The sequence below is a fragment of the Hipposideros armiger genome, unplaced genomic scaffold, assembly GCF_001890085.2.
Source record: "Hipposideros armiger isolate ML-2016 unplaced genomic scaffold, ASM189008v1 scaffold_89, whole genome shotgun sequence".
Classification (NCBI taxonomy): Eukaryota; Metazoa; Chordata; class Mammalia; order Chiroptera; family Hipposideridae; genus Hipposideros; species Hipposideros armiger.
In genome coordinates this window covers 1,415,361-1,442,764 of record NW_017731439.1, presented here as the reverse complement: position 1 = coordinate 1,442,764, position 27,404 = coordinate 1,415,361, and the positions used below count along the sequence as shown (strand labels likewise).

The window sequence follows — 27,404 nt, the reverse complement described above, 5'->3', positions numbered from 1 at the left end:
AGAAGAAACAACCTATATGTCCAACAATAAAAGATTCTGCCATGATCTATTTAACAAAGGTGGGAGGACTACCAAGCAGTCATTTTAAAACTTTAGGAGTAAGATTTAGTGGAACATGATGACAATGTTAACACCAGTTATATTCTGGGTAGTATAATTAAGATAAATTTTTTTTATACTTTATGTCACCTCCACATTTTCCATAAAACAAGTTTTGCTTCCATAATTTAAAAAGGTATGAAATAAATATATCTAAGCCCCTCACTCCTCTGTGCCAATACTGTTGTATATAGGTTTCATATAATTTCAAATACATTGGTTTATGACTTAAGTGAAATTGTTTTAATCCACTTGTTTATGACAATGACAAAGATTTTTTAAAAAGTTGTTTTTAGAAGTTGTTTTGATATAAGAATGCCAGGATGTCATCATTCTACAACTATTGTCATTGGTAAGCAGTCAACAGCCCGGGGGGGGGGGGGGGGGGTCTTATCTATAAGAATGTATGGAGAAGCAACTGGCAGGGGGATATTTAGACTGTAAATACTGAATTTGTGAGCACCACTGAGTTTTGGTTGGGGGAAGGTGACTATTCCTAACCTAAAAACTCTCCTTAGACCCTTGGGGCATTCGCTGTGGTCTTGGCAAGGCATTCCTGGTAGACAGTGGTAATAAACACCCAGCTGGCCTTGTGAAAAAAGTCAGCCTGCCTAACAACACCGGCATCTTCGTTCCCTAGCAATGAGTTCAAAATCAGCTCTAGGCTGGACCCCGACTCTTCTACACATTTGAACTCATCTAAAGAGGTACACCTCATATTAAATTTGGACTTTATTCCTCTTACCTCCCCTTGCCTGGAACAACAGTATGATTAACGTGTCATTTGTTTGAAGTATGTTATTTCTTTATTTTGCTTATTAAGAGATATCCCTGTATGCTACTGGCTTGTGAAATTGTTGTAATTGCCACAGGGCACCTGTGTTAAATAAATTGCTAGCAAAGACAACTCAGTCTCTGAGCATAACTTTTGCTGCCTCCCCAAACAAAACAGACACCTCTACTGGCTTCCCCCTAAGCTCTCTGGCATGGCCCTCGCAGCCTTCCCATTGCAGTTTGGGACCACTGCTGACTCATTCTTGGTCCAGCCTTCCAGGCACGTTCCTGCTCCTCCAGCTCAAATGTCCACCCCCACCATGCCCCTTCGTCCACCCCTGCCCAGGCAGTGCTAAATACCTCGGAATAAGGAGCAAGCCCTGGAGTCACACAGATGAACACATGAGGCAATATGACATTCTTCAAAGCAGCCAGCAGAACCAACCCCAAGGTCAGCTTCCATAACGACATTAACTATACTGGCTTAACTTACTGCAGTTCACTTTACTGCGTTTACATGTGTTGTGTTTTTTACCAACTGAAGGCAATAGCCTTCACCAGCAAAAAAGATCATGACTCACTTTATTAGCATCCTCGCTTTATTGTGGTGATCTGGAATCGAACCCACAGTATCTCCGAGATATGCCTGTATTGAACTCATCAAAACTAAGAGAGATTAGTGGTCAATGAAAGCTGGAAATCCTGGGCCAAATTTCCCTGAAAAGAAAGGACCCTGAAAAATCTCAAACCACCCTAGTTTCCCATCCCTGTTTGACCCCTATTCGGGTCACTAAAAGTCTCTGTTTCCTCAACTTCAAATGGTGGTTCAGTCTAGTGTTTTGAATATTTTCTGACCAATGAGAAATGTAAGAGTCATGTGTTAGAACACCAAGTCCAATAATCGAGATAACTCTTCCTGAGAATTATTAAATAAGATCTCAGGAGAGCTACCAGGACTCAAGTGGAATCTTCCGCAATGATGTCACTTGTCTGGTGATAAGTCCTTAGGAGAGACTGATTTCTTTGGAAGGAATGATTCTTTCTCAAAAGTTCTCAAAATAGCTACTCCCCAGTGGTACCTTTCAACAGAACGCTACGTGCAAATTGAAAAGTCTCTGCACAGAGAATTCTATCTCCTCTCTTTTTCAGAGAGGAGATAGAAATGGCAACTGTCCAAGAGAAAATGGGGAGTTTGGCTGACATTCCTGTGAGAGAACAAAGCTCACGTGGCCCTTGGTCTACCAAAGCTATAGGAGGGAACAAACATCAGTCCGAACACAGCACAGACCAATGGTAGTGGGAGAGTCTATTAAAAGTAGCCAAAGATCAGCAATGAAGGGAGTCCCTGGGAGCACCCTCACACGCAAAGCAGGGTGGGACACTACAAACCTACAGTGGAGGGAATAAAGAATATTTATGCTGTTAGAGTTAAGCCCGTGGAAAAAACTGGCCAAAGACCATCCGACCTCTGGCTGGCCAGCCTGCCTCCCTGAGACTCTTTCACATGCCACATAATGGGGCCATTTCTCAACCTTATCCTTTAGTTACCTTTCCACCAAGGGCCTCTTGTTTTGAAGCCTATTATTATTTTGAAGGCTGCATTTATTAATAACTGATTTGTTTCTCCAGAGAGAACAGCCCCACGACACTAGTTAAGAGCCTAACCATGGCATCCTCGTTGGGCCCTTCAGGCACAGGACACCTGGGTTCCATACCAGCCCTGACAGTTGCTGTGCCACACTTCCGGCAGGTTACTGCTCCAACGGCTGGGAAACATACATTTCTGTTGCAATGGTGGGAAGAAGATACATGTGCGATAATAACAATTCTCCAAAGTTATCCTATTAAAAGCAGCACCATTTCTGGCTATCTTTAACAGGTAATTTCCACACAATTTTGTAAGAATTCAAGATCATCATTTTAGGTAACAATTACTGCTGTCCTATAGAGAGGAAAAGATATAAATTTAAGGAAGAGGGACATGGTGCTCCTCAGCACCGCCTGGTTTTTCCTCTACTTTTATAAAAGTGGTGCTGGACATACTTGTATTTGGTAGCTACTGAATAATATGCAGGGAGTTTCCTACATATTATTTCTTTGTTTGCCACACATTTATGTACCACACATCAAAAGATCCTCAAGGCATGTGCCTTCAGGGTTCTCCAACTGAGGAGGCAGCTGCCTGTGTTCAATCCCCATCCCCAATTGTGCAGAACGGTCCCCCTTTTCTTTTTGCCTTGCTGTCAGTGACTCAGCCACCTGCCACCACTGGAGGAGACCCTTAATCACAACTGGCCTCCTTTACTCTCTGCCCTCATCTTCTTCCAGCTTTTCTTGTTTTGCAGATCTGCTGCCAATTTTTAATAGGCATCTTTTGGCCTTTGGAAGTGCTCCGAAATCGCTGGTTATCCCAACATCCATTCTCCTTTTACTCCATTGTAATAGGAACCCCAATGCTTAGCCAAGCACATGGCCACCTAAAAGGGGCATCTCCTAGCTTCCCCTGCAGCCAGGAGAGGTCATGTGACAGAGTTCTGGCAAATGGGATCTAAGCAGAAATGGCGAGTGCATTTCTAGGAGGTATCTTTATAGGAAAGGAGCAGGTCTCTTCATTCTCTTTGCCTTCTGCCTGCTTTCTGAAATATGGATGTGATGGCTGGAATGCCAGCAGTCATCCTGGGCTCGGGGTAGAAGTCTCATACTCAGGATGGAAGAATAGCAAAATAGAAGGACTCTAAATCCTTTGACACTGTGAAGCTGCTGCAATGCTGACCTCCAGACTTTTTTTTTATGGGAGGGAGATATACTTCTATCTTGTTTCAGCCACTATCATTTCAGTCACTTCCAGTTAAAAAGGGTGGGGACTACATTTTAGTATAGAAGCCTGAGATTTTTGCTGTGATGTTTAAAGAAATAGATTATAAATACACAGTGCCAGTTATTCTGTAAGATAAAAGAGGCTAAAAGGAAATACTATAAGTGAGAGCTTAGCAAAATCCATAAAATTATAGATCTATACATAAAAGTACAAAAAAAAAAAAAAAAGCTTAGATCTTCATCACCTTCCATGAAATGATTTTTGGGCCATTTGGGGAAAACATGTGGGCAGGATAAAACCACATCTACTCCTCATTCTACTTGACATCTCTGTGGTACTTGACGCTGACATTTTCTTTCTTCTCAAATACTTGTTCTTTCAACACCACATTCTCCTGACTCTTTCATGGGTCTCCTACCCTGTCTCCTCTCCTCCAACAGCCAACTCAAACCAAACACAGGCACTTTCCAGGGTCCGTCATCAACTCGTCCTTCTTAATGTCAAGAGCAGAAGCCCAGAACTCACAGGTCTTCAATCAAGAGGAACCATTTTTATCTCTCCCCACACACAAAACAACAAAAGTGTAGCAACTACTTGCTTCTAATGTTGTAAGATCAGCTCAGTCTCTCAAAACCCAAAACTTCCTGTTGAAGATGGCAGGCAGAGCTCATGCCTTTTGACCTCAATATCCCATTGAGATGAATGGCAATGAGTACAGTAAGGAAAAAAACCATGGCCTTAGACAGAAATAGTAGGGGATAGGGATCTTCAGCATGTAGGAGATTTCAACAAATTTCTGGATGACAAAGTAGATTAAAGAGAGAAGAAGGATGAAATAAAACAGAGAATGAAGTCAAGAGTACAGTAAAACCTTGGGTTGCAAGTAACGTGGTCTGAGAGTGTTCCGCAAGCAAACATTTCTAATACGTTTTAACATGGTAAACGAGTGATGTCTGCAATATGAGTAGTTTCTGGAACAAATTAAGCTCGCAAACCGAGGCATTACTGTATATACTTCAGAAGGCTCCAGGGAAAGGAGTGCTCCGCTCTCTGAAACTTTGGAGAAGCTGTGGACTGAGATCTGATTTATGGGATGGTAGATGATATAGGATGGTAGATGAGATTTAGGGGGTTCTGCTCCCCACCTCAACCTAAAATGAAACCAATCAGGGAGCAGAGCAAACCTATCAGGCAAATCTCATCTAAACACACAGAGGTCTCAGTCAAATCCCCAACGTCAAAATTTGAAATAATCTGATTCAACAAGGCAGGAATTGGGAGGACCTGTAGGAGGCACTCTAACACCCTGGTGGTCAAGAAAGCCCTTTAGGAAGAACTCTATGGGTCTAACAGGGCTCTATGGTTATAACAGCCCCTCCCCTTCACTTCCTCTGGCACTTTTTTTTTTTTTTTTAGCTGAGCCATCCTGCCACCTGTTGGCAACTCAGCAGCAGCTCAGCTTTGGCCAGGCATCGAACCACTGTTGCTCAGAGCTTGCACTCTTGAGCGAGCTCTTAACCAACTGAGCCACTCGGCCAGCCGCTGTCCCGCACTTTAAAGAACTTCCTTCTTGGTCTGAGGGACTTGCATGTGAGTCGCCATGGCTGCAGGTACCAGATTGCAATCCTCTAATTTTCCTGAAAAAAAAAAATCCTTTTTGCTGATGAAATACCTAGTCGACTTTTTGTTTACAGTGGACACATTCAGGAGAGAGGTGAGCCAAAACACTGCTGTGTGTCTTCCCCATTCTTTTCTTGTATGAAGGGAAAGTTTATTTGGATTATCCTGCCCCCCACGCCCCTTCATCCTGTCCTTCTTCCACAATTGTACTTGGAAGGGAGAGGGAAGACAGGTCACCAGACCTAGTGAGGAGACTGTCGGACATTAAACTGGGATGTGGAACTCTGAGCTGCATGTAATGACTAATGACTAGATGGGCTTTCATGCTGCCTGCCTTGGGAGGAAGTGATGTGCTCTGCAAACTGGAAGAGGAGAAAACTGGATTAAGCAAGCACACCTTGCACACCCTCCCAGGCTAAGGTTTTTCTAGGAAGACATCCATGGATTGTTAATATACAAACTTCCTAGAATGCACATGATTCTCAACAAGATGTTTTCAATGTTTATATAGGAAAAAACATGTGTTTACATCTCAAAAACCCAACATTTTAAATAAAACAATGCATGGGGAAATTTTTGAGTTGCATTTCAAATAACACTGGGAGAAAGTCAAAATCATTAAACAGGGCCAGCCGAATGGCGCGTTGGTTAAGAGTGGGCTTGGGACGCCAACTCTGAGCAGCAGGGTCCCGGTTCGGATCCTACACTAGGGCCAGTGACGCTGCGCCCTCTACAGCTAAGATGGTGAACAACACCTTGACCTGGAGCTGGGCTGCTGTGAGTCGCTGGCGACAGCATAGGCTGCAGTGAAGCTGCAGTGGGCTGCCATAAGCTACCGTGAGTGGCTGGCAGCCAGCGTGAGCTGCCAAGAGCCTCTGTGAGTGGCTTTCCAGTGGCCAGCGACCGATCTGTCTCATCCGGGAAGAGCACAATAATACAAACATGGGCCAGTGAAGCAACGTCCTCCACAACTAGACTGAACAACAAAAGGACAGCAACTTGTCTGTTCTACTTCCCTGATTCCCCAATAAAATCTTTAAAAAAAAATCATTAAACAAATTTCAAATCATTAGTCAAATTTCAAAAGGGACGTATGGTCTCCAAAGGTACTGGTATTTTGGGAGTCATGTTGGCAACATACACTTTGTGAAGATATGAGAAGCTTTCGTTTTAAAATATGACCTGAGGTCTTATAGCACCATACAAAGAACTTTTTACAACTTTTTGTAACATTCTGTTACATTCAGAATGAAGTCTTTTTTTCATCCTAAAACATGGTCCTCCATGGTCCAGAGGCAGATGAAATCTTGCCAGTTCAGGAAGCTCTACACCACCACCCAAACAAAGGTGACTCAGTTACCAAGTCTGAAAATCTGCCTGATGTGGACTCCATCGTTGCGGTGACAGCATAATGTATCCTCCAAACTGGGACACTAAAGAACAAGAGTGTCACCTACTCATCACCCATCTAGTCCACACCCATTACCAATGACTGCTTCAACCCTTCTCTTCCTTGGTGAGTAACACAGTTCATGAAAGCAGTAGATCTTGAATTTATATCTCAGGTCCATTTTACACTCTTAATTTACCGAGGACCTCAACACTTGTTTATGTAACTATCAATGCTTTGCCATTATTAGAAATTAAAACTTGAGAAATTTCTAAAATACAAGACTACGCAAGTATAACAGTTCCTCAAAAAATTCAACATGGAATTACCACGTGATCCAGCAATTCCACTTCAGGGTATAAGCCCCAAATAATTGAAAGCAGAAATTCCAACAGATATTTGTACACCCATGTTCATAGCAGCGTTATTCACACTTTGGGTTGTTTGCAGTTTGGGGCTGCTACAAAATCACTGCTTTCAATATTCTAGAACTTGTGTTTTAGTGAACATATGTACAGATTTCTACTGGGTAGTCACCTAGGAATGGAACTATTAGATTCTAAGGTTTGTGTATATTTAGCTTTAGTAAATATCGCCAAACAGTTTTCCAGAGTGTTTGTAACAAATTAATACTCCCACAAGCAGTATGTCAAAGTTCCATTTGCTCCACATACTTGCCAATGCTTAGTATTTTCAGTCTTTTAATTTTAGCCATTCTGGTGGGTATGTAGTGGTATCTTATTGTGGGTTTTAATTTGTGTTTCCCTGATGACTAATTACGTTGGGCACATTTTCATGTATTTACTGACCATCTGAAGTACCTATTTTTCTATTGAGTTGTCATTTTTATAAATTCATGTTGTAGGAATTTGTTATAGATTCTGGATACAAGTCCCACATCACATATATTTTTTATAAATATCTTCTCATTGCCTGTGGCCTTCCTTTTCACTCCCTTAATAGCTCAAGAAACAGAAAGTCTCAATTTTAATGTAGCTAGGTTTATCAATCATTTCCTTTATAGTGAGTGCTTTGTAAAATAGGGACTTTTAAATATCACTATACCATTATCACACCTTAAAAGATTAACAATGCCTTTATATTAAGTATTCAAATTTACCCAATAATTTACATTTTTTTCTCTTTATAACAGTGTGACTGACTCAGGATCCAAATAAAGCCCAGAAATCACATGTCTTAAGTCTTTTAATCTGTAGATTGCATCCTCCTTGTCTGTCACTCCCCTCTTATCCCCCCACCCACCTTTTTTTTAAAGTCGGGGAGAGTGGTGTCTCCTTGCCATTTATTTTCTAAAGCAACCAGATCATTTGTCCAGTGGTGGTTTTCAATGTGTTCTTCTGTTCCTCAAATTTTCTGAAAACTGGTATTTAGGACTAGTCTTGATCAGGCTCAGATATGATTTTTGGACAAGATTCCTCCATCAGTAGTATTGTATATGTCCATCAAGAGATACACAACAGGGGCCGGGCGAGTGACTCAGTTGGTTAAGAGCTCACTCAAGAGTGCAAGCTCTGAGCAACAGTGGTTCGATGCTCAGCCGAGCTGAGCTGCTGCTGAGCTGCCAACAGGTGGCAGGATGGCTCAGCTAAAAAAAAAAAAAAATAGATACACAATATCTAGTTGTCTCTGTAATGGCAGCAGCACTGATGGCTTGTGCCTCGTTCTATTAATTCAATGGGGATTTAAAATACTAATATTCTAATTATATCACTCCTTGCCACTTATTCTCTATAAAGAAGAACTTCTCCTAATCAACTATTGGATAATTCTAAGGTACAATTTGTATTGGAAAGGCATGATAATGTCTCAGGACAACCCCATTTCTAAGGCCCATTTTTCAAATGAGAAAACTGAGGCAAATTAACCAAGCAGTCCAACCCTGTCTGTACTAGGCCTTAATACCTCTCCTAAGATCAAGAAACAAGCAAACCACTCAGTATTCCTTTGTGGGGGAGAAGAGACCACACAGACAGACCCTCATGCAGTTATGGTGGCTACAAAGTTACTGAGGAGAGGAAATGTATTATTTGTATCAAAAGTTGAAACAATGTATATCCTTTTCAGAGACCGCAGTTCTAAACACAGAACTTATCTAAGGATAGCATGCATGTACAGAAAGTTTTTCCTTTTTTTTTTTTTTTTTTTAAACAAGAGTATTTCCTGCAGTCTGCTTACAATAGTAAAAAACTTAAATACTTTAATAAGTTAAGCTACAGCCACACAACGAAGTGATACACACTCATTAAAAATGATGCTGGGTTAAAAATTTTAAAGACCTTTAACAATGTGTAGGGCATATTCCTAAGTTACAAAAAAAAAAGTTTTAAAACAGTAGCGCATGCAGTGCAGGATTGTGCAGTATGTATAAAAAGAAAGGATATGCACCAGACATTAACAGTGGTTATCTCTGAGTAGCAGGATTCAGGTGATTTCTTTCCTTTTTGGTGCTTCTACAATGAATATCTTTTATTTTCACCTGCTTCTTTTATAATTAAAAAAGTCTGAAATAATGTTTATAAAGAACTTAATGAACCTTAACAATTTGGGGAAATGCTTCTGACAGCAAGAAAAGATGTTCGCTCAATCAAACTACCAGATCATTCATGGTAGCCACTATTAAGCCACATGCAGTAATATGCAGGAGAGAGATATGTATTTGAATAATGGTTGTTTCTTTGAATGATGGGACTGTAGATGGATTTCATTCTCATATGTACACATTTCTGTGATTTCTACAATAAATACTAGCCTGATGAAGTGTTGAGATGGGGAAGGTTTAAAATGAATTTTGAGAAAATAAGCTTTAAATAGGTAGAGGTAGGTAGCGGAGTGACACAGAAAGCACATTTTGGAGAGCCATGTCACAGAGGCACCAAAGCAGGAGGAAGGAGCTGTTTGGGAAGGCTATAAAGGATCAAGTTTCAGAGATCTGAGGAAGGGGCCAGAATCCCCCCCCCCTACTTAATAGGGTGCTTTCAGAGCTGCTAGAAGATACAAAAAACAGAAGGACTGGAAGGAGCTGAGAACAAATCCTGAAGGGTGAGAGTTCAATTAGAAGGGCTTATAACAGTGCAGGCGTCAAGTCCTGAACTATGAAAAATACACAGGGCAAAAGGTGAAGAATCCAGGTAACACCTGATTAGAACCTGTGAACTAGACTGGGTGAAAGCAGAGAGACACAGAGACTAACGGATTTCAAGCTGCAGCAGCAACTCAGAGATCTGATTCTACTTTGCAGAGAAGGGAGGGTCAACATCTAGAAGAGCGAAGTCGGACTTGAGACAAAGTAAGTATGCACTGACTGAGGGACTTGCACCTCGGAACGTCCTGCAGACCCTGAAACCACAGGACTAGCAGGACACAGGCTATGGGGATGAGGCTCTGATGGTCACCCACTGAGGAATCCAAGGTCAACGACAGGTGTCCTCACATCAGAGACCCAGGAGCAGAGCGTGTCACCAGTAAATCTCAGGTTTCAAGGGCTCTTTCAAGAACAGCCAGATCTTCAGAGAAGCTCCAGCTGGCCCTGTGGTGACTCTGATACAAAGGGCAACAAATCAAAAGGACATCTGATTTTGGAAGGAAAGGTCAGGTCCTTCTGCATGGACAGCAGGAGCTCAGGAGCACCACAACCTGGACCCAGGGGCTGCCTCTGGGGAGGAGAGCTAGGTAGGAGGGAAGGAGGCGTTCACAGGGTACCTTTTGCACCTATCAAATTCTGAACCATGCATTACCTAGTCAAAATAACATAATAAAGTTTAACTTTCTTTAAAAGGTCACTCAACTTAGTGGGCCCTATGCCATCCTCAGTGTTGGGGCAAACAGCACAAGAACAAAGATCAGGGTGAGCTGCCTAATGGAGACCAGGTCTGCCCTCACTGGCACCGCACCACCACCCTAACCAGGCAACCATCATGTGACAAGGCCTGGAAGGCAAGAATTCGGCCCAATGCCAGGAACAAATTAGTATTCTTCCAAAAAGACCCTCACAAAATTAACAATCAAGAGTCAGGGTATCTCTGTCCCTTTTCCAAACCACAGGCAGTATGATGCATGAAGGGCTGTGTTCTCACCCCCAGTCAGGAAGGCTGGGAAGGCCGTCACAGCACAGGGAACAGGTTAAGCTGTGTGCAGGTGAGTCACTCTGCAAGCCCCCTGGAGCGCTAACATGCTCAACACACTCCCCCTATATGGATCCTAAAAAAGACAGCAGAGTGTGCAAATCAGAAATATTGACACGTATTTTCAAATGGTTTAAAGGACAATTATTTGCACTGTGGAATTAGGTATAAGAGTCATTTCCTAAGTTCCCAGATGCATTCAAAGTTATAGGATTTCTTCAAATCAGTGAAGAATAGTTTTGGAGCCAAAATTGGTATAAAATCCTGGACGTTTTCCTCATGGACACAAGACAGCAGCCCTCCTTCCTCAGAGCTAACAGAGATTGTATACAGCAGACCCTGGATTCCGTGAATGTCCTAAGAAGAAGGTGTGTGATACTGGATGACTAACTATTGCTAAAACAAACAGTTCTGATACTAAGAGTCATCAACCGGAAATCATATATTCTGAGCAGCCTCACACACAGCGCAGAGCAAGAAGCCTGCACCACCCTGGGAGTTTCCTTCCCAAGTCACTGCGCCCAGGGCTGAGCTTCAAAATATATAATCACCAGTCATCCAATAACCAGGAAAACTGGACCTAACCAACTTTTTCTACTGCACCCCCCCCCCAAAAAAAACCTCTCAGAATCTCCATATTTACTGAGAGTTTACTTTTATTTATATATTTGACATTTTGAAACATTTGTTATTTTCTTTTTGTAGCCACATAAGAAAAATAGGGCAATATTTGGATATTTTTCTATCAAAGTCAATCAATGCAGAAGCTTTTAAAGTCTGTAAATTAATTCTGTATACTTGAAGGCAGCATTATGTAACATCATGAGGAAAAAACAAGAATTAGAAAAGCTTCATACTATTAACCATTCTGCATCTAGCCAGCTGTGTGACCTTAAGCAAGTAAACTCTCTGGGCTGTGGTATCCACTTCCATAAAATAATGACCTCTAGGATCCCTCCTCTAACATCTGATGAGAGCAATTTAACATTTTTAAAAGATATAAATTCTTGGGCAGCCAGTTAGCTCACTTGGTTAGAGAGCGCAGTGCTCATAACACCAAGGTTGCCGGTTCGATTCCCACGCCCTCCACAACTAGATTGAAACAACTACTTGACTTGGAGCTGATGGGTCCTGGAAAAACAGTTTCCTAATAAAAAAAAAAAAAAGATATAAATTCCTCTAATGAAAAATCACAAATTTGTGCAAACATAAAACATTTTAAACAAAATTAGCTTTTAAAACAATTACTCATAAATTGGGGAGTAACTGAGTTTTTAAAATAAAAGTATACTTGTATGATCAACATAAATAAGAAACTTAAAATGGTGGGTTATTGTATGACAAATCAATCTTTCGCCTTCTCTAAGAACCATAGCTAAAGTTCACTAATTTTTCAATACCCAAAGTATTTCTCAATGTAAAAAAAATGTTTTTGACAGAAATAAAGCATTTCTCCTCCATCCAAAGTACTTATAGCTCTTAAAATAAGATTTTATTTCAGTAGTTCACTCTTAAAATTCTATCAGAAAAACCATTTTTAATTATTCACCACTGTCCTGAGCTATATTACAGCTAGTTAGTGCCAGGAAGGGAAGATAATTGTGTATAGCAATGCTCCTTCTTCAGTGAAAGTTTGACTGTGATTCTAAACACTGAAAAGTGCAGCAAGAAAATGAACTGAAAAGATAGGCCATAGAAGGCCAAGTCCTGTCCATACACTTTCCTTAAAAGGTGAATAGGAAGAGTACTCCAAACACAACTTGAAGATTTAATCATCTTCCAAGAGTGGAAGTGAGTATTAAATTTTTTTCCTATAACATTATATTTCAACCAGAAACAATAACTAACACATTGTTACAATGTGACTATTCCTGTGCTACTTATGTAACATGCACGCTCATTCAATCCACGTGAATATACTTTGATGCACATGCTATTATATCACTCCCATTTTAGAGATGGACAAACTGAGGCTTTCATACAAGTTAAGTGATTTGCTCAGTTACACAACTCTTAAGAGACAGAGCTCAGGCTCAAGATGGATCCAGCTGATTCTTAAGCCCCTGCTCTTAATCACTGTCTTCAGTGAAGATTTACACTCCCCTTTCTAAATGTCACAATTTCCTCCCAATACTGCTTTCATCAATCTAGAAAGGAAGCCTTAGAAGGAGTGAAACTCTAATTTAAATAGCACTCCAGCATCTAAGTACAGCAGAAAACCCCAGAGCCTTCACTCTAACCTCCAAAACTAAGTCCCCTGAAATGTCAACCCAATCATAAATTTTTTTTTTAAGATTTTATTGGGGAGTTGGGGGAGGGGAAGAGTGTTGGGGAATCAGAGAAGGGGAACAGACAAGTTGCTGTCCTTTTGCTCTTCTGTCTAGTTGTGGCCAATCATAAACTTTAATATGCCAATCTTTTGGCCCATGTTTCATCTCCTTCTTTCCTAAGCTACATTGTAAAAACATGGTTGGGCAGGAAGAGGATCATTCCAAAAGCTTAAATTCCAAGTATTTTAGTTTGGCAACAATACTGTGCTTTGGGGACTTTAAAATTATAAGCACGGCTCACAGAGGAAAACATTTCCTTTATTAGCAACTGGCTTTGAAAATTCCAGTCTAGGATGCTAAATATAACAAAATACCTTCCGACTTTTATAATAAACACATTCTCCAGATTATTTTGAAACTAATGATTGTCTGCTGTTTTTACAAGACAATTTTGCCACAGCAGTTAATCAACTGTAACATTTTAGACTCTTCCAAATTTGTTTCAGTTCTTTTAATGAATGGACCTGGTATTATTTTCTGAATTCTTCTACTATGAAATAAGAAAGTTCCCATTTCACAATTCATTCCCCTAAAAAGATATCCTTGTTTTATTGTTCCTAATTTTCTTAAGTTCTATCAAGAATATTGGCAAAGCCAGAATCACGGAAGTAGGTTTTTCAAAGTGTGACATAGAATCAAGATTTTTAAAAAACTCTACTATATATACATTCACCAAAGGCAAATAAAGCATTTCACAGTTCTTAAAATATATCTTTATTATTAAAAATCCCATACATGGTAATTCAGAAATACAGAGTGATGGAGTGAGGGAGCTGACTGCCTTGTTCTGGGCTAATGGACTACATCGGGCTTTTAACAGAATATAGTAGCTGCTGTGTTTTAGGGAGTGACAGGCACTTGGTGAACCTCACACCCCAGGCATTCTGTCATTGTATAAGTGGTTTAAGTGCAGTTGAAAAAAAAAAATTAAGGCACCTTCAGCTGGACAGCTCCTCATGTCCTCCCTACCTAAAACATGGGATGAGAAAGAATTTAAGAGTCAGCTAGCACTTTCTCTGGGGGATGGATCCAAGGAGTTGGGGAGGGGGGAAGCAGAGAAACTTTGTATACTAGGAGGAATGTTTTGGGTGAATGATAATGGGGTTTTAAATAACTCTTTTGCTGTTGCTATTGACAGTGGGTCATCCAAGTAGAACTCTTCATATTGATTTTTAGAATAAATTTTGGAGAAAATGTAGGGATTTGGTTCAAGTTTAGGAGTTGCTTGCAGTGACGAGGTATTTTGAAATCTCTAATCTTCCTATTAAATACCCTGGTTGGGCCTGAAAGAACTGTCCCCACCCTGTATATAGTAGGCGGTGAGTATTCAGATGTCTAGAGGCTATATAGCCCTGTTGAAGGGTGACAAGTCAGACTTGATGTTAATGAGACTGTGGGCCTTAAAGGTTTGAGAAGAGGGAGAAAAAAGACATGATAGCTAGTCAGCTATATTTTGGATAAGCTAACTATTTGTAATAATTAGACATACTTATTGATAAAAACAAAAGCGCAAGCGCAAGCAAGCGCACACACACACACACACACACACACACACACACACACACACAGTTATGCTGTCATTCAAAGTCCACAGTATCACAACCCCTCTCCACCTTCCTCAACTTTCCTACACAAACCTTTCACTTCAATGAAAGGAGTCTACTCCCCTCATCCCTCACCCCTCAACCAGCCACATCCCTGCCAAGATGGCCTCTTTTTTTTTACCCTCCTCTACCCCATCAATGCCCACACTTCACGCAATAAACAAGCCCATCTACTGGGGAGTACACCTTCCAACACCTGCTGACTGCGTGAATCAAGTAACCTCTCTGCTTAGAGCCAACGGATTTCACTTTCCAGAAGGGATTTAAATGTCCTAGGAGGCAAATCCCAAAGCCTTGTCTTGATAACTTCCCCCCTCGAAAAACAAAAAACAAAAAACATTTTAATGGTGTGCAGAGAGCCTAAGTCGGGCTCAGAGGAGTCGCCGGCCAGAGAAGGCTTTCGGGTCTCGACGTCTTCACACTCGAAAGGCCTCGGGAGGTGAGGGACTAGAGGGGGACCCCCCCCCGCAACCAGCCCTGAGAGGCAAGCAGGTGGGTAACCCCCCGAACGCTCCTTTCTGCGCCGTGGAGATACCACCTCCAACCGGACCCCAGAGCTGTGTCCCCGGTGTCCCCTCTTGCTGACCCCTGACACGCGCTCCGCGGGGGCCCTGCATCCGAGGACCCTCCAAGCCGTCCAGGCCTGGTGCCGCCGTCGGCCGCGACAAAGGGTCAAAGAGCCAGATGACCCCTCTGCGCGTGCCCCCCGCGAATCTCCGGGGGGCGCCGCTGCCCTGACCGCGCCCACCCCGATGCCGCCGCTACCTTGTACTCCGGCGGCGCGTCCGGCTCGCGGACCGCCCTAAGCCTCAGCTCGTTCATGCTGGAGACACTGGAGCGACGTCCCTGCGGGCGAGCAGCGCAGCCGCGGGAGCCGGCAGCTCAGCGGGCGCGCGCGGACTCTGGGGGGCCGGCCCCGCCCCGCCTGAGCAGCTCACAGCTCGGCAGCGGTTCGCAGGCCCCACCGCAGACCGGCGGCCAGCCCTGGACCTCGGCCCCACCCAGTACCGTCGCCGCCTTTTCACCGGGGCGGAGCACGATCGGCCTCCTCCAGCCCCAGCCCGCTAGCTCCTACTCTCCAGATGGCCCCAGAGAGAACGCGCAAGCGCACAGCCACCATCACGGCCCCGTACATCCACCAATGGCGCGGATCCGCCAGGGGGGCGGGGCAGTAAGGGCAGGGTGGAGCGGAGTGGGTAGGCGCGCATTGGACAGAAACGTGAGGGGGCGGGGAAAGGCGTGCGTTCCGAGGGAGACTAGCCAATAGGAGCTTCTGCCGGACTGCGGTTGACCGGTGCTGGTACCTAGATCCAAGAAATAACGGGTTAGTGGAGACGAGAGGAGGCACCCCGCGGGCCCTAGCCTGGGTAGTGCTTTGCTTGCTGGTCTGGGCTTTGTGTCGTGGGTAGCCAGGCCTCTTCCCTCACGCATGTAAGTAGACGCTGGTTAGGCCCTGAGTGGAAAGGCCTGGGGAGCCCATCTGTGTAAGAGGAGGTCGTCACGTGATAAGGGAAGTGAAACCCAAACTTCAGTCTGCGTTGCTTTCTTTGCCAAGTTGTCTCTAGTACTTACTGAGCGTTAATTATGTGTTAGGTACATAAATTAAATCGCTTTAATTTATGTCATTCAATCTGCACAACGTTTGGCAGTGGATACGATTTTCATTTTATAGATAAAATCTTCCGCGATTTTTCACATTTGTTTTCTGCCTTCTGGACTGCTGACAGACCTTTTTTGGGGATAGGAATGCTGTCTGCTTTGTTCACAGCCAGATCCTCTGTGTATCTGACACATCCTAGATAGTCGTTGAATGGATTTAAATTTTTTCCTAAAGGAAAAGGATTTAACCAAGGGCTCACAGCTAGAAAATGCCCACTAAGAATTAGAACACTGATCTGTTTCTTACCAAAGCCCACACTAACCTTTTTCTCAAGCATTGTCAGCGGTTCTTATTCTCTGCCTTGTATTGATGTAAAACAAGTATAAAATGAGGTCCCTTCCCTTAAGCATATGTAATTTAACGAGAGAAACTTGCAGACATAATGAGTTGCATTTTCGTATAAGCAATTTTGACCTGAACTGTGAGTTTTGGTGAAACTAGTGAGAATTCTTGATTTCTGTAAGAGTGTATACCCAAGTTACTGTAACAGTGCTTCAAAGTGACAGTAAAATAGACATGGAGGAAGACAACTCAGAGTATGCTTTGTTTCCTATTAACATTGTTCAAATGTTTGTTTGTTTTGAGACCATAATATATTTAAAGAAAGCTTTGCTTTTCTGTTTTGTCTTGTTTAAATGTTACTTATAAAAGTAAGTAACATGCTGATGGTAATTTTAAAACTCTTTTAATCTGTTAAGGACTGTTGTGATAACCATTTCAACTGTTAGTGGTCACTTCTTGATCTAAAGACCAGGCACTTCTTGGGTAAATTAAGCAAGGTTTATGACCTAAGGGACCTAGAAAGACATCAACACAGAGCCACAAGGTCATCCTCTGAGACAGGTGGTGGTGTTAGTATTCAGATCCTCACCTTTCAGGTACATAATAGTGAAAGTTCACATCTGAGGAAGCATACATCAGTCCTTCCAAAAGCTCAGCTGTTCCCTTTCAAATCCAGCCTAATATAAAAAAGGTGGGAAAGCCATTGCACATAGTTCAGAGTTTCAGAATGCACAGTGTGTTTACTAGGGTAGATAACCCCTACAATTTGGCCTCAGCAAACTTCTCATCCATTACATTCAGCCCTGCCAGGCTAACTAAACTCAGACCAAGTACATTCCTGAAGTCAGCGCTATGGAAAAGAGGGATCAGGTACTCAGACCTCTCTGGAAGTAATGCTAACTAACCTTTAAACCAGATTTAGAGCCTCTCCCTCAATTGTAGAAAGAAAAGTCAAAATCTCCCCCACCTCCAGCCTAAAGAAGAATTTTGTTCCTTTACATTACCTTACACCTCTTCCTCTATCACTGACTCTTCTATTTCTCATATTAGCACTGTTACCTTGGGTCATTTCTTCCAGGCTTGTGACATATCTTGTATATAGTCATTTCGTTGCATACCTTGCTTGTTCCATTATTTTGAAATTTTATTTTGATTAGAAGTAACTAGCATGAGATTCTTCGTCCCCCTGAATGTGCAGGCTGACTGTGTGCTCAGCATAAGTGGGCAGCTTTTGCTGCAATTATTATCATTCTATAATAAAAATACCTCCCCCCTTCTTGATGTTTAATAACTGCATTGGTACAAGTGACAAGAAAATTCTTTAGTTCCCTAAATAGTGTTTTTCCTCTCTTAGAAGGGAAGAATTGTCAGTAAACGATTCTTTAAACAATAAAGTTTTAAAGAATCATCAATAAACAAAAACAGGCTTTACCTGCTCTTCATATTGCCTTTCTGTTTCTCAGTTTTACAAGTATTCTCACCTAAAACTTTTTTTTTTTTAAGATTTTATTGGGGAATTGGGGGAGGGGAATAGTGCTGGGGAATCAGAGGAAGGGGAACAGACAAGTTGCTGTTGTTTTGTTCTTCAGCCTAGTTGTGGAGGACGTTGCTTCACTGGCCCACGTTGGTATCATCATTGCGCTCTTCCTGGGTGAGGCAGACCGGTCGCTGGCCTCTGGATGGCCGCTCACTGCGGCTCTTGGCAGCTCACACTGGCTGCCCGCCGCTCATGCTGGCTGCCAGCCACACACGGTAGCTTATGGCAGCCTACTGCAGCAGGGACTGCAGCCTATGCCGTCGCTGGTGACTCACAGCAGCCCAGCTCCAGGTCGAGCCATTGTTCACCATCTTAGCTGTAGAGGGCAGTGTCACTGGCCCCCATGTGGGATCCGAACTGGGGCCCTGCTGCTCAGAGTTGTCGTCCCAAGCCAGCTCTTAACCAACGCGCCACTCGGCCGGCCCTCACCTAAAACTTCTTATTCAGTTTAATGATGTGACATGCAAAATGTAATTGAGAATGGGCTATGCAGAACTGACAAACTTCTTAAAGCTTCGGAAATGCAAATCCTGCACTTCCACAAACTTACAGACCTATTAGACTGTTAGACAGTCCTTCTAAACTATACTGTCAGTCTCCTGACAAAGTAGAGGTCTTACTTGTTCAAACCAATAGTCTACATTGGTGCGGGGAGGTGGAGAGAGGGGAGGCAGGTGGCTTTAAGCACAATTATTCATCTATTGACCACACATGCTGAAACAGTAATTCTTGTTCCTGATTATTCATTAGAATTAACTGAGGAGCTTCTAAAAAAATACCAATGGAGGGTCCACCCCTAGACCAACTATTGTACATAAGAATCTCAGGAGATGGAGCCTGGAGGAAATATGCTTTTGTTGTTGTTAAGCTCCCCAGGTGAGTCTAATTACAGCCAGGATTGAGAATCACTCTAATACATGATATCACCTTGTAAAGAAATTTCCCAGAAATTATATCAAATAGTTTACAACATTTTTTCTCCCAACATTCATTAACATTTTCTAATCAACAATACACAGCTGATAAAGTGTAGGAAATGCAGAAAAGTAGAATGAAAAATATAAAAATCATTTGTGGTATCATCAGCCACAGATAATTACTGTTACTATTTATATTTTTGTCTTTTCATTTTCTATGCACTTGTACCCAGATATAACAATATTAGAAAATTAGAATACTATTGTTAATACTGTTTTATAACCAGACTTTTCTCTTTATCATTAAATGCCCACTGAGGATGGTATTTGAAAGGCTATATGGTATTCCATCTTACAGATTTATCATAATTTACCTAACAAAGACCATATTGTTATACCTCAAAGTTACTTCCAATTTCAGGGGAATTGTTTATAATTCTATAAGAAACATTTTTAAACATGCCTCATCTTGGTAATTACCTCTGACTACTTCTTTAGAAAAACAATCCTAGAGATTGAATTTCTGTGTCAAAGAATGAATAAAATTCTAAGATTTTCCATACACATTTCCAAATTATCACTGGAAAATTATACCTATTTATACTCCCAACATCAGGGCATAAAAGTGTCCACTTCCTTGAATCTTTCCTAACAAATTGGCGCTGACACAATTTTTAATTTGGTAGGTTAAAATTCTGTCTCACTTTAATTTATATTTTTTCGCTAATTAATATGGCTAACCATTATTTTCATACATTTACTAAGGTGGGGCTTTGAACACTGGAAGTCAGATACCTCTGGCTTTTGTTTAGATGCCTAAATTCTCTTTTTCTTTTAATCAGTTTGAATTGGGTTCTCTGTCATGGAAACTTAAAATATACTAACCAACACAGTGCTCTCATGCATACTGAAGTTTTAAATCTTATGTAGTTGTTCCTTATGTTTTATGGGTTTTTTTCCTTTTATGTTTAGAAGCCCACAGCAAGATCTCATAAACATTTACCAAAATACTTTTCTATTTCTTACTGGGTTTATATTCTTTTGAATTTTAATTCTTTAATCTATTTGGAATTTATTTCCGTGGACAGTTACTAGGAAGGATCTATCGAGTTATTCTTTCCTAGAAATTTAACCAATTGTTTAATCATAATTTACTTAATTCATTCTTTCACTCACTAATGGAATAGCACCTATACCAGATGTTAAAGTGATCCTCTTAAAACATAAATTGGACCATGACAAAGACCTTCTTTTGATAATTTTCCCTTGTATTTACTGAGGGCTTGTAAAGTCCTATAAGATCTCATCCCTGCCTATCTTTGCATCCTTACCTTGCACCACTTTCCCCAGACACATGAAAAGATGCTCAACATCATTAATCATCAGGGAAATGCAACTCAAAGCCACAGTGAGATATCACCTCACACCTGTTAAAAAGTGAAATAACAAGTGTTGGTGAGGATGTGGAGAAAAGGGAACCCTTGTGCACTGTTGGTGGAAATGTAAATTGATGCAGCCACTATGGGAAACAATATGTAGGTTCCTCAAAAAATTAAAACTATAACTATCTTATGATTCAGCAATTCTTCTAGGTACTTATGCAAAGAAAACAAAAACACTAACTTGAAAAAATACATGCACCTCCATGTTCACTGCAGCATTATTTACAATAGCTAAGACACAGAAACAATCTAAATGTCGATGGATGGATGAATGGATAAAGAAGTGGTATATATATACAATGGAATGTTATTCAGCCATAAAAAAGAATGAAATCTTGCCATTTGTGACATGTATGGACCTTGAAGGAGTTATGCTAAGTAAAATGAGTCAGACAGAGAAAGACAAATACTGTATGATCTTTTTTATACGTGGCACCCCCCCAAAACAAAAACAAAAACAAGAAAAAAAAAACGCTCATAGATTCAGAGAACAGATAGGTGGTTGCCAGAGGTGGGGGGAAATGGGTATACTGTTTTTTGTTTTATTTATTATTTTTAAATTGGGGAACTGTGTGTTCTTCCAGGACTCATCAACTCCAAGTAGTTGTTTCATTCCAGTTGTGGAGGGCACAGCTCAGTGGCCCATGTGGGGATCGAACCGGCAACCTTGGTGTTATGAGCACTGCGCTCTAACCAACTGAGCTAACCAGCTGCCCCTGTTTTTTATTTTTTTAACTTAAATAAACTGAATACAAATTTTTTAATAAAAAAATTTACAAATGGGTGGTAGAGACTTGGAAGAAATTCCAGAAACAATAGAGTAGCACTCATCATCACCCTATACAATAGAGTATGATATTATATGGAAAAACAGCAGTACCAGCAACTGAGTAGGAAACTGAATATGGAGAAATATTAGGAATGTTTAGGCAGTTAATTGTGTGTGTGTGTGTGTGTGTGTGTGTGTGTATATATATGCACAATATGTGATACAAATGTTTAAAACATCTAAAAATTCTTTCAATAATTACAAAATAGAAATTCGAAATGATAAACACTGTATGAGAGTCTGACAATATTTTATTTTCTTTCTTCTGCTACATAAAGTAACGGTGCATCCTACAATTGATGGTATCTTAAATTCAATGAAATAGATAAATCTAATAGAAATACCAGAAAAAGGCAATATTTGAAGCCATAATGGTTGAGAATATTCTAGACTTGATGAAATACATGAATCAGAACACAAAAAATAAAACTAAATCCACACCCAGATACATGGTAGAAAAAACAAAGAATTCTACAAACCATAATAAGATATCAAATGCAACTAAAGGGGAATACTGTAATCAAAGTCAAAGAAATAACAAAGCAGGGGGAGAATACATATAACAGGGAAATGATTAGTGTTATATATAATATATATAAAGTGCTTCTTTTAATCAGTAAGAAAGACAGTTTAATAGAAAAAATAAACATGCAATAGTCAAGAAATATATGAAAGATGTTCAACCTGTAACACTCAGTATGCAAACTGAAATTTTCACATAAATGAGCACAGATTTAAAGTCGAGATTGCTAATATCTGTAGTTAGGAAAATCAAGGGATATGAGCATACTCACTCTTGGCTGGAACATAAATTGCAGTTCTTTAGAGGTCAATTTAGTAACATTAATCAAATACTTAATGTGTATGCAAGTAATAAAGGAGTTGATCTCACAAAATCATCTAAGTGCCCAAAGGTGTTTGTAAATATAAGAAATTGGTAAATTAGGTTACAAACATAAGATACAGGCATACCTCATTTCATTGCATGTGGCTTTCTTGTGCTTCACAAGTGTTGCGTTTGTTACAAATTAAGGGAAAACTCTCCACCAGCAAAAATAGCACGACTCTTTTTACTGCCATACTCCACTTTATTGCGGTGGTCTGAAACCAAACCTGCAATATCTCTGGGGTATGCCTATATTATGCCTTTTTGAAAGGTACTAATACAGAAAACATTTGTGTGGCATAAAATTAAATGTACTTTAGGGCCGGCCGAGTGGCGCGATGGTTAAGAACTCGCTTGGGATGCCAGAGGGCCCCGGTTCGGATCCCACATATGAGGGCCAGTGACACTGCCCTCTACAGCTAAGATGCTGAACAACAGCTCAACCTGGAGCTGGGCTGCCATGAGTCGCCGGCGACGGCGTGGGCTGCAGTCCCTGTGGCAGTGGATTGCCATGGGCTACCGTGTGTAGCCAGCAGCCAGCGTGAGCGGCCAGCAGCCGCAGTGAGCGGCCGTCCAGAAGCCGGCGACTGATCTGCCTCGCCAGAGAAGAGCGCAATGATGGTGCCAACTTGGGCCAGTGAAGCAACGTCCTCCACAACTAGAGATTGAAGAACAAAACGACAGCAACTTGTCTGTTCCCCTTTCCCCAATTCCCCAGCACTGTTCCCATCCCCCCAATTCCCCAATAAAAATCTTTAAAAAAAAAATTAAATGTACTTTAAGTACATTGCAGAAGTGTTAACAGGAAGAACCTGTTTTTGTTCTTTAAAAAAATGTATATTTGCATTGAAAAAGCTTAGAAAGCTGTCCATAGGAAACGATTGTGTGATATGAGCTTTGCGTGTGTGTGTGTGTGGGGGTGTTAAGAGGATGGTGATGGGAAGCTGAAATAATTTTTTATCATAAGTATACAACTCTTTACCGTTTGACTTTTAGGAGAGCGTCACTTCTATTACAGCAAAGCTAAAGTGCACATTTAAAGCAGCTGTTCTCTTCAGGCTACAGGCGTTTCTTCTTCCCCACTCTCCCCCCTTCCCCCCGGTTGCACTTGTGTTTCACTTTTATGGATGGAAACTTTCTATCCTCAAAGCAGGAGGTTAAGGAAGTACCACGACGCTGGAATTCACTGATGCCCGGATTTGTCTAGAGTTCAGACTCTAAAACACGGCAAAAAGGCGGGGAGTCCTGTCCTTCTGGTTCTGCCATCCCCGGAGGGTGCAGAGTTCCTGCCCGGGCAAATCTCATTTTCCAATGGATGTTTGGGGGCAGGCTTCGCGCAGAGCAGGCACACGATTGGCCGTAGAGTCTCTCCGCCCAGGTAGTAGGCGGGGCAGCGTGGTGACGTTTACACGGGGCGCAGGGACGGAGAGCGCGCGCTCGCAGACGCGGCGGTATTAAACGGTTGCTGGCGCAGTGTGTTTGCTGTGGTCTTTCTCGGTCTCCGGCTTTTACTGCTGTGCTCGCCTGCTTGCTCTCATCCTGTGAAGCCTAAACCGGCTACACCTTCCTCTTAACCTTAAACTGTAGCCGCGTCGTTGCGACACCGCCACCATGTTCGAGGCGCGTCTGGTCCAGGGCTCCATCCTGAAGAAGGTGCTGGAGGCGCTTAAGGACCTCATCAACGAGGCCTGCTGGGACATCAGCTCCAGCGGCGTGAACTTGCAAAGTATGGACTCGTCCCACGTCTCCTTAGTGCAGCTTACCCTGCGCTCCGAGGGGTTCGACACGTACCGCTGCGACCGCAACCTGGCCATGGGTGTGAACCTCACTAGGTAAGCTGGGGGGCGGCGGGGAGCCATGCACTCTTCCCCTCACCCCCCAATTCTGGCTCTTGGCGGGAGCACCTCTGAGCCGGGCCCTCATTAGCTGGAGTGGGCCGTCGGCGCCATGTCATTGGCCTGCTCTACCAGGAGGCGGGACCCAGCGGAGCGCGCGGTTCCAAACTCCCGCGCTGACAGCGGCGCGAACCGGCTTTTTCCGCGCCAAAGTCACAAAGGGGGAGGGGTGGCGGGAAAATGAAGAGTTTCGCTGCTCAGCCAGGAAAAACTGTTAGAGAACTCTTTGGTCATTAGGTGCCGGCGGCCTTGGATGAGAAACCATGATTATGGTTGACTTCACCGCTTTATAATGCCCCCCTAGTTCTATATCTCCTTAGGGACAATAGGTTTTTTCTGGTCTTTTATAAAGTAAAGTAGTGAGCACCCTCTTGGACTTGAGGGAAAATTTCTGCAGGGAAATGGCTTTCAACTTCAAATAGTTTTTAATGGTCGTCGAGGCCAATAACCCAATAAATGGATTTGCAAATCAGAAAATGCTGCTCTTTTATTTATATCCAGAAGTGAAATTGCTGGTGGTAGGGTGTGAGATTTTTAGTTTAACTATAAGTGGCAGATTGCATTCCAAAATGGCTGGACCGGTTTACACATCCTTCTGTAGTACGTTTGTCTAACTCGCCAATTCATCAGACAGCCTAATGGGTAAAAATGGTAACTCCTTGTTTTAATTGCTTAGAAATCTAACGATCTTGAAAAGATAGTGTCAATTTTGAAACCCTGTGCCTTCTCTGTTCTAGCATGTCCAAAATACTAAAGTGTGCGGGCAACGAAGACATCATTACACTAAGGGCTGAAGATAATGCGGACACCTTGGCACTAGTTTTTGAAGCTCCAAGTAGGTCATATTCTTCTACTGAGTTAGGCTGAAGAAAATTAAAATGCAGTGTCAGTATTTCTTAAAGCTGGGAGAAGTTTAAGATAATGTTTGTGATACTTATAATATTTACATCATAGTTGTAAACTTACATGCTTTTCTTCAACATTTGCTTTCTTTTGGTAGACCAAGAAAAGGTTTCAGACTATGAAATGAAGTTAATGGATTTAGATGTTGAACAACTTGGGATTCCAGTGAGTATCAATTTCTGGTCGAGTGTACTGTACATGAGTTACATAAGATATGTTAATATAATTAATTTATTTAAAGCTTACTTCCTAACAATTATATATCTGCTGGTGTATGTTGCAAAGTGGGGTTTTGGTATTTAGACTGACACATTTGTCTTTTAAACTACACAGTACTCTAAAATAAATCATTGGTTGAATTCATTATTGCCAAGTGCATATTTGTGTTTTCATTAACCTCCATGCATCTTTTTATTCCTAGAACGGTTAGTTTGTATTAAGAGTAGATTTTAAAGCTATGATGGCAGAAATTTATTAAGGTTAGATTTGTCAACATTAAAGGAGAAGTGTTGGAATGTTTATAATCCCTAGTATACCATATTCTTTCATTTTGGAAAGCAGGTAGACCTGCTTGCACCATCATTGTTCCTATGCCATACTCTCATGTCCTCTTGAGTTAGCCCTGGAGGGTGATTGGAAGGGGCTCTAGTTCCCTGGATAGTGCATTTACTGTTAAAGGTTTAAGCTCTAATTTGTTTTCTTAGTATGATTATTCTTATACTTGTTTTATATCTGCACTTATTTTTTGAGTGTTTGAAGTTCGTTAAGAAGTCACACAATGAGTGATATTTCTTTTTTTTTTAAAGATTTTATTGGCGAACTGGGGGAGGGGAACAGCATTGGGGAATCGGGGAAGGGGAACAGACAAGTTGCTGTCCTTTGTTCTTCAGTCTAGTTGTGGAGGACGTCGCTTCACTGACCCATGTTGGTATTATCATTGGGCTCTTCGCGGGTGAGGCAGATAGGTTGCCGGCCTCTTGGCAACTCACACCGGTTGCTAGCCGCTCACGCTGGCTGCCAGCCACACACAGTAGCTCATGGCAACCCACTGCAGCCTACGCTGTTGCCGGCGAATCACGGCAGCCCAGCTCCAGGTCGAGCTATTGTTCACCATCTTAGGTGTAGAAGGCAGTGTCACTGGCCCTCATGCGGGATCCGAACCTGGGCCCTGCTGCTCAGAGTTGGCGTCCCAAGCTAGCTCTTAACCAACGCACCACTCGGCCGGCCCAGTGATATTTCAAAGTAATCAAAAATCTTAAATTTTGGGGGGTGACCGGTTAGATCATTGGTTGGTGCATGGTGCTGATAACACCAAGGTTGCCGGTTTGATCACCGCATGGGCCATACTGTGAGCTGCACTCCTTAAAAGAATCAACTAGACCATTGTAGCAAGAAAGCAAGGTGTAACCAGTGACCATGGCTGTTCCCCAATAAAATTTAGGTGGGGGAGACTTAAATTCTGAGTTCTTGTTTAGGTGCCAATTCTTTCATTTCCAGAAATTGACCTTTAAGTGTTTTTTTGTTTGTTTTCTAGGAACAAGAGTATAGCTGTGTAGTAAAGATGCCTTCTGGTGAATTTGCACGTATATGCCGGGATCTCAGTCACATTGGAGATGCTGTTGTAATTTCCTGTGCAAAGGATGGAGTGAAATTTTCTGCAAGTGGGGAACTTGGAAATGGAAATATTAAGTTGTCACAAACTAGTAATGTTGATAAAGAAGAAGAAGCTGTAAGTAATTCTTAAGTAGACAGAAAATACTTTGAAGAGAACTAACACTGCATAATATCAGGTTATGTCTTAGTCCGTTTGGGCTGCTATAACAATATGCCATGGACAGGTGGCTTATAAGCAGTGGAAATTTCTCACAGTTCTGGAGGCTGGGAAGCTGGCAGATTCTGTGTCTAGTGAGGACCTGCTTCTTAGTTCATAGACAACAGCCTTGTCACCTGGTAGAAGGGGCAAGGGAGCTCTTTGGGGTCTCTTTTATAAGGGCACTAATCCTATTCATGAAGGCTCTGTTCTCATCACCCTAAGCACCTCCCAACGGCCCCACCTCCAAATGCCAGCACATAGGGGTTTGGTTTTAACAGGAATAATGGGGGAGACACTACAACAAACATTCAGCCTATAGCAAGGTAGTTGCTAAAATTAAAGAAAAATTTACAGGGCCGGCCGAGTGGCGCGATGGTTAAGAACTCGCTTGGGATGCCAGAGGGCCCCGGTTCGGATCCCACATAGGAGGGCCAGTGACACTGCCCTCCACAGCTAAGATGCT

General features: G+C 42.0%; 2 protein-coding genes across 5 annotated transcripts in view; one reads left to right on the top strand and one right to left on the bottom strand.

The window, feature by feature from the left end:
• Window positions 1–15,881, bottom strand: part of CDS2 (CDP-diacylglycerol synthase 2) — a 50,300-nt gene extending 34,419 nt beyond the window's left edge. The window contains exon 1 of the mRNA XM_019644619.1: window positions 15,543–15,881. Within this exon, the coding sequence (XP_019500164.1) occupies window positions 15,543–15,599 (57 nt within the window). The 5' untranslated portion in view covers window positions 15,600–15,881. The remainder of the gene's footprint in view (window positions 1–15,542) is intronic.
• A 149-nt stretch (window positions 15,882–16,030) lies between these two features.
• PCNA (proliferating cell nuclear antigen) overlaps window positions 16,031–27,404 on the top strand; it is a 15,220-nt gene continuing 3,846 nt past the window's right edge. Inside the window, exons 1-5 of one of the 4 annotated variants that reach the window (XM_019644633.1) lie at window positions 16,031–16,101; window positions 23,918–24,162; window positions 24,963–25,060; window positions 25,226–25,293; window positions 26,663–26,857. In XM_019644633.1, the coding sequence (XP_019500178.1) occupies window positions 23,942–24,162; window positions 24,963–25,060; window positions 25,226–25,293; window positions 26,663–26,857 (582 nt within the window). In that variant the 5' untranslated portion in view covers window positions 16,031–16,101; window positions 23,918–23,941. The other 3 variants (XM_019644632.1, XM_019644631.1, XM_019644630.1) reach the window with 3 other exon arrangements.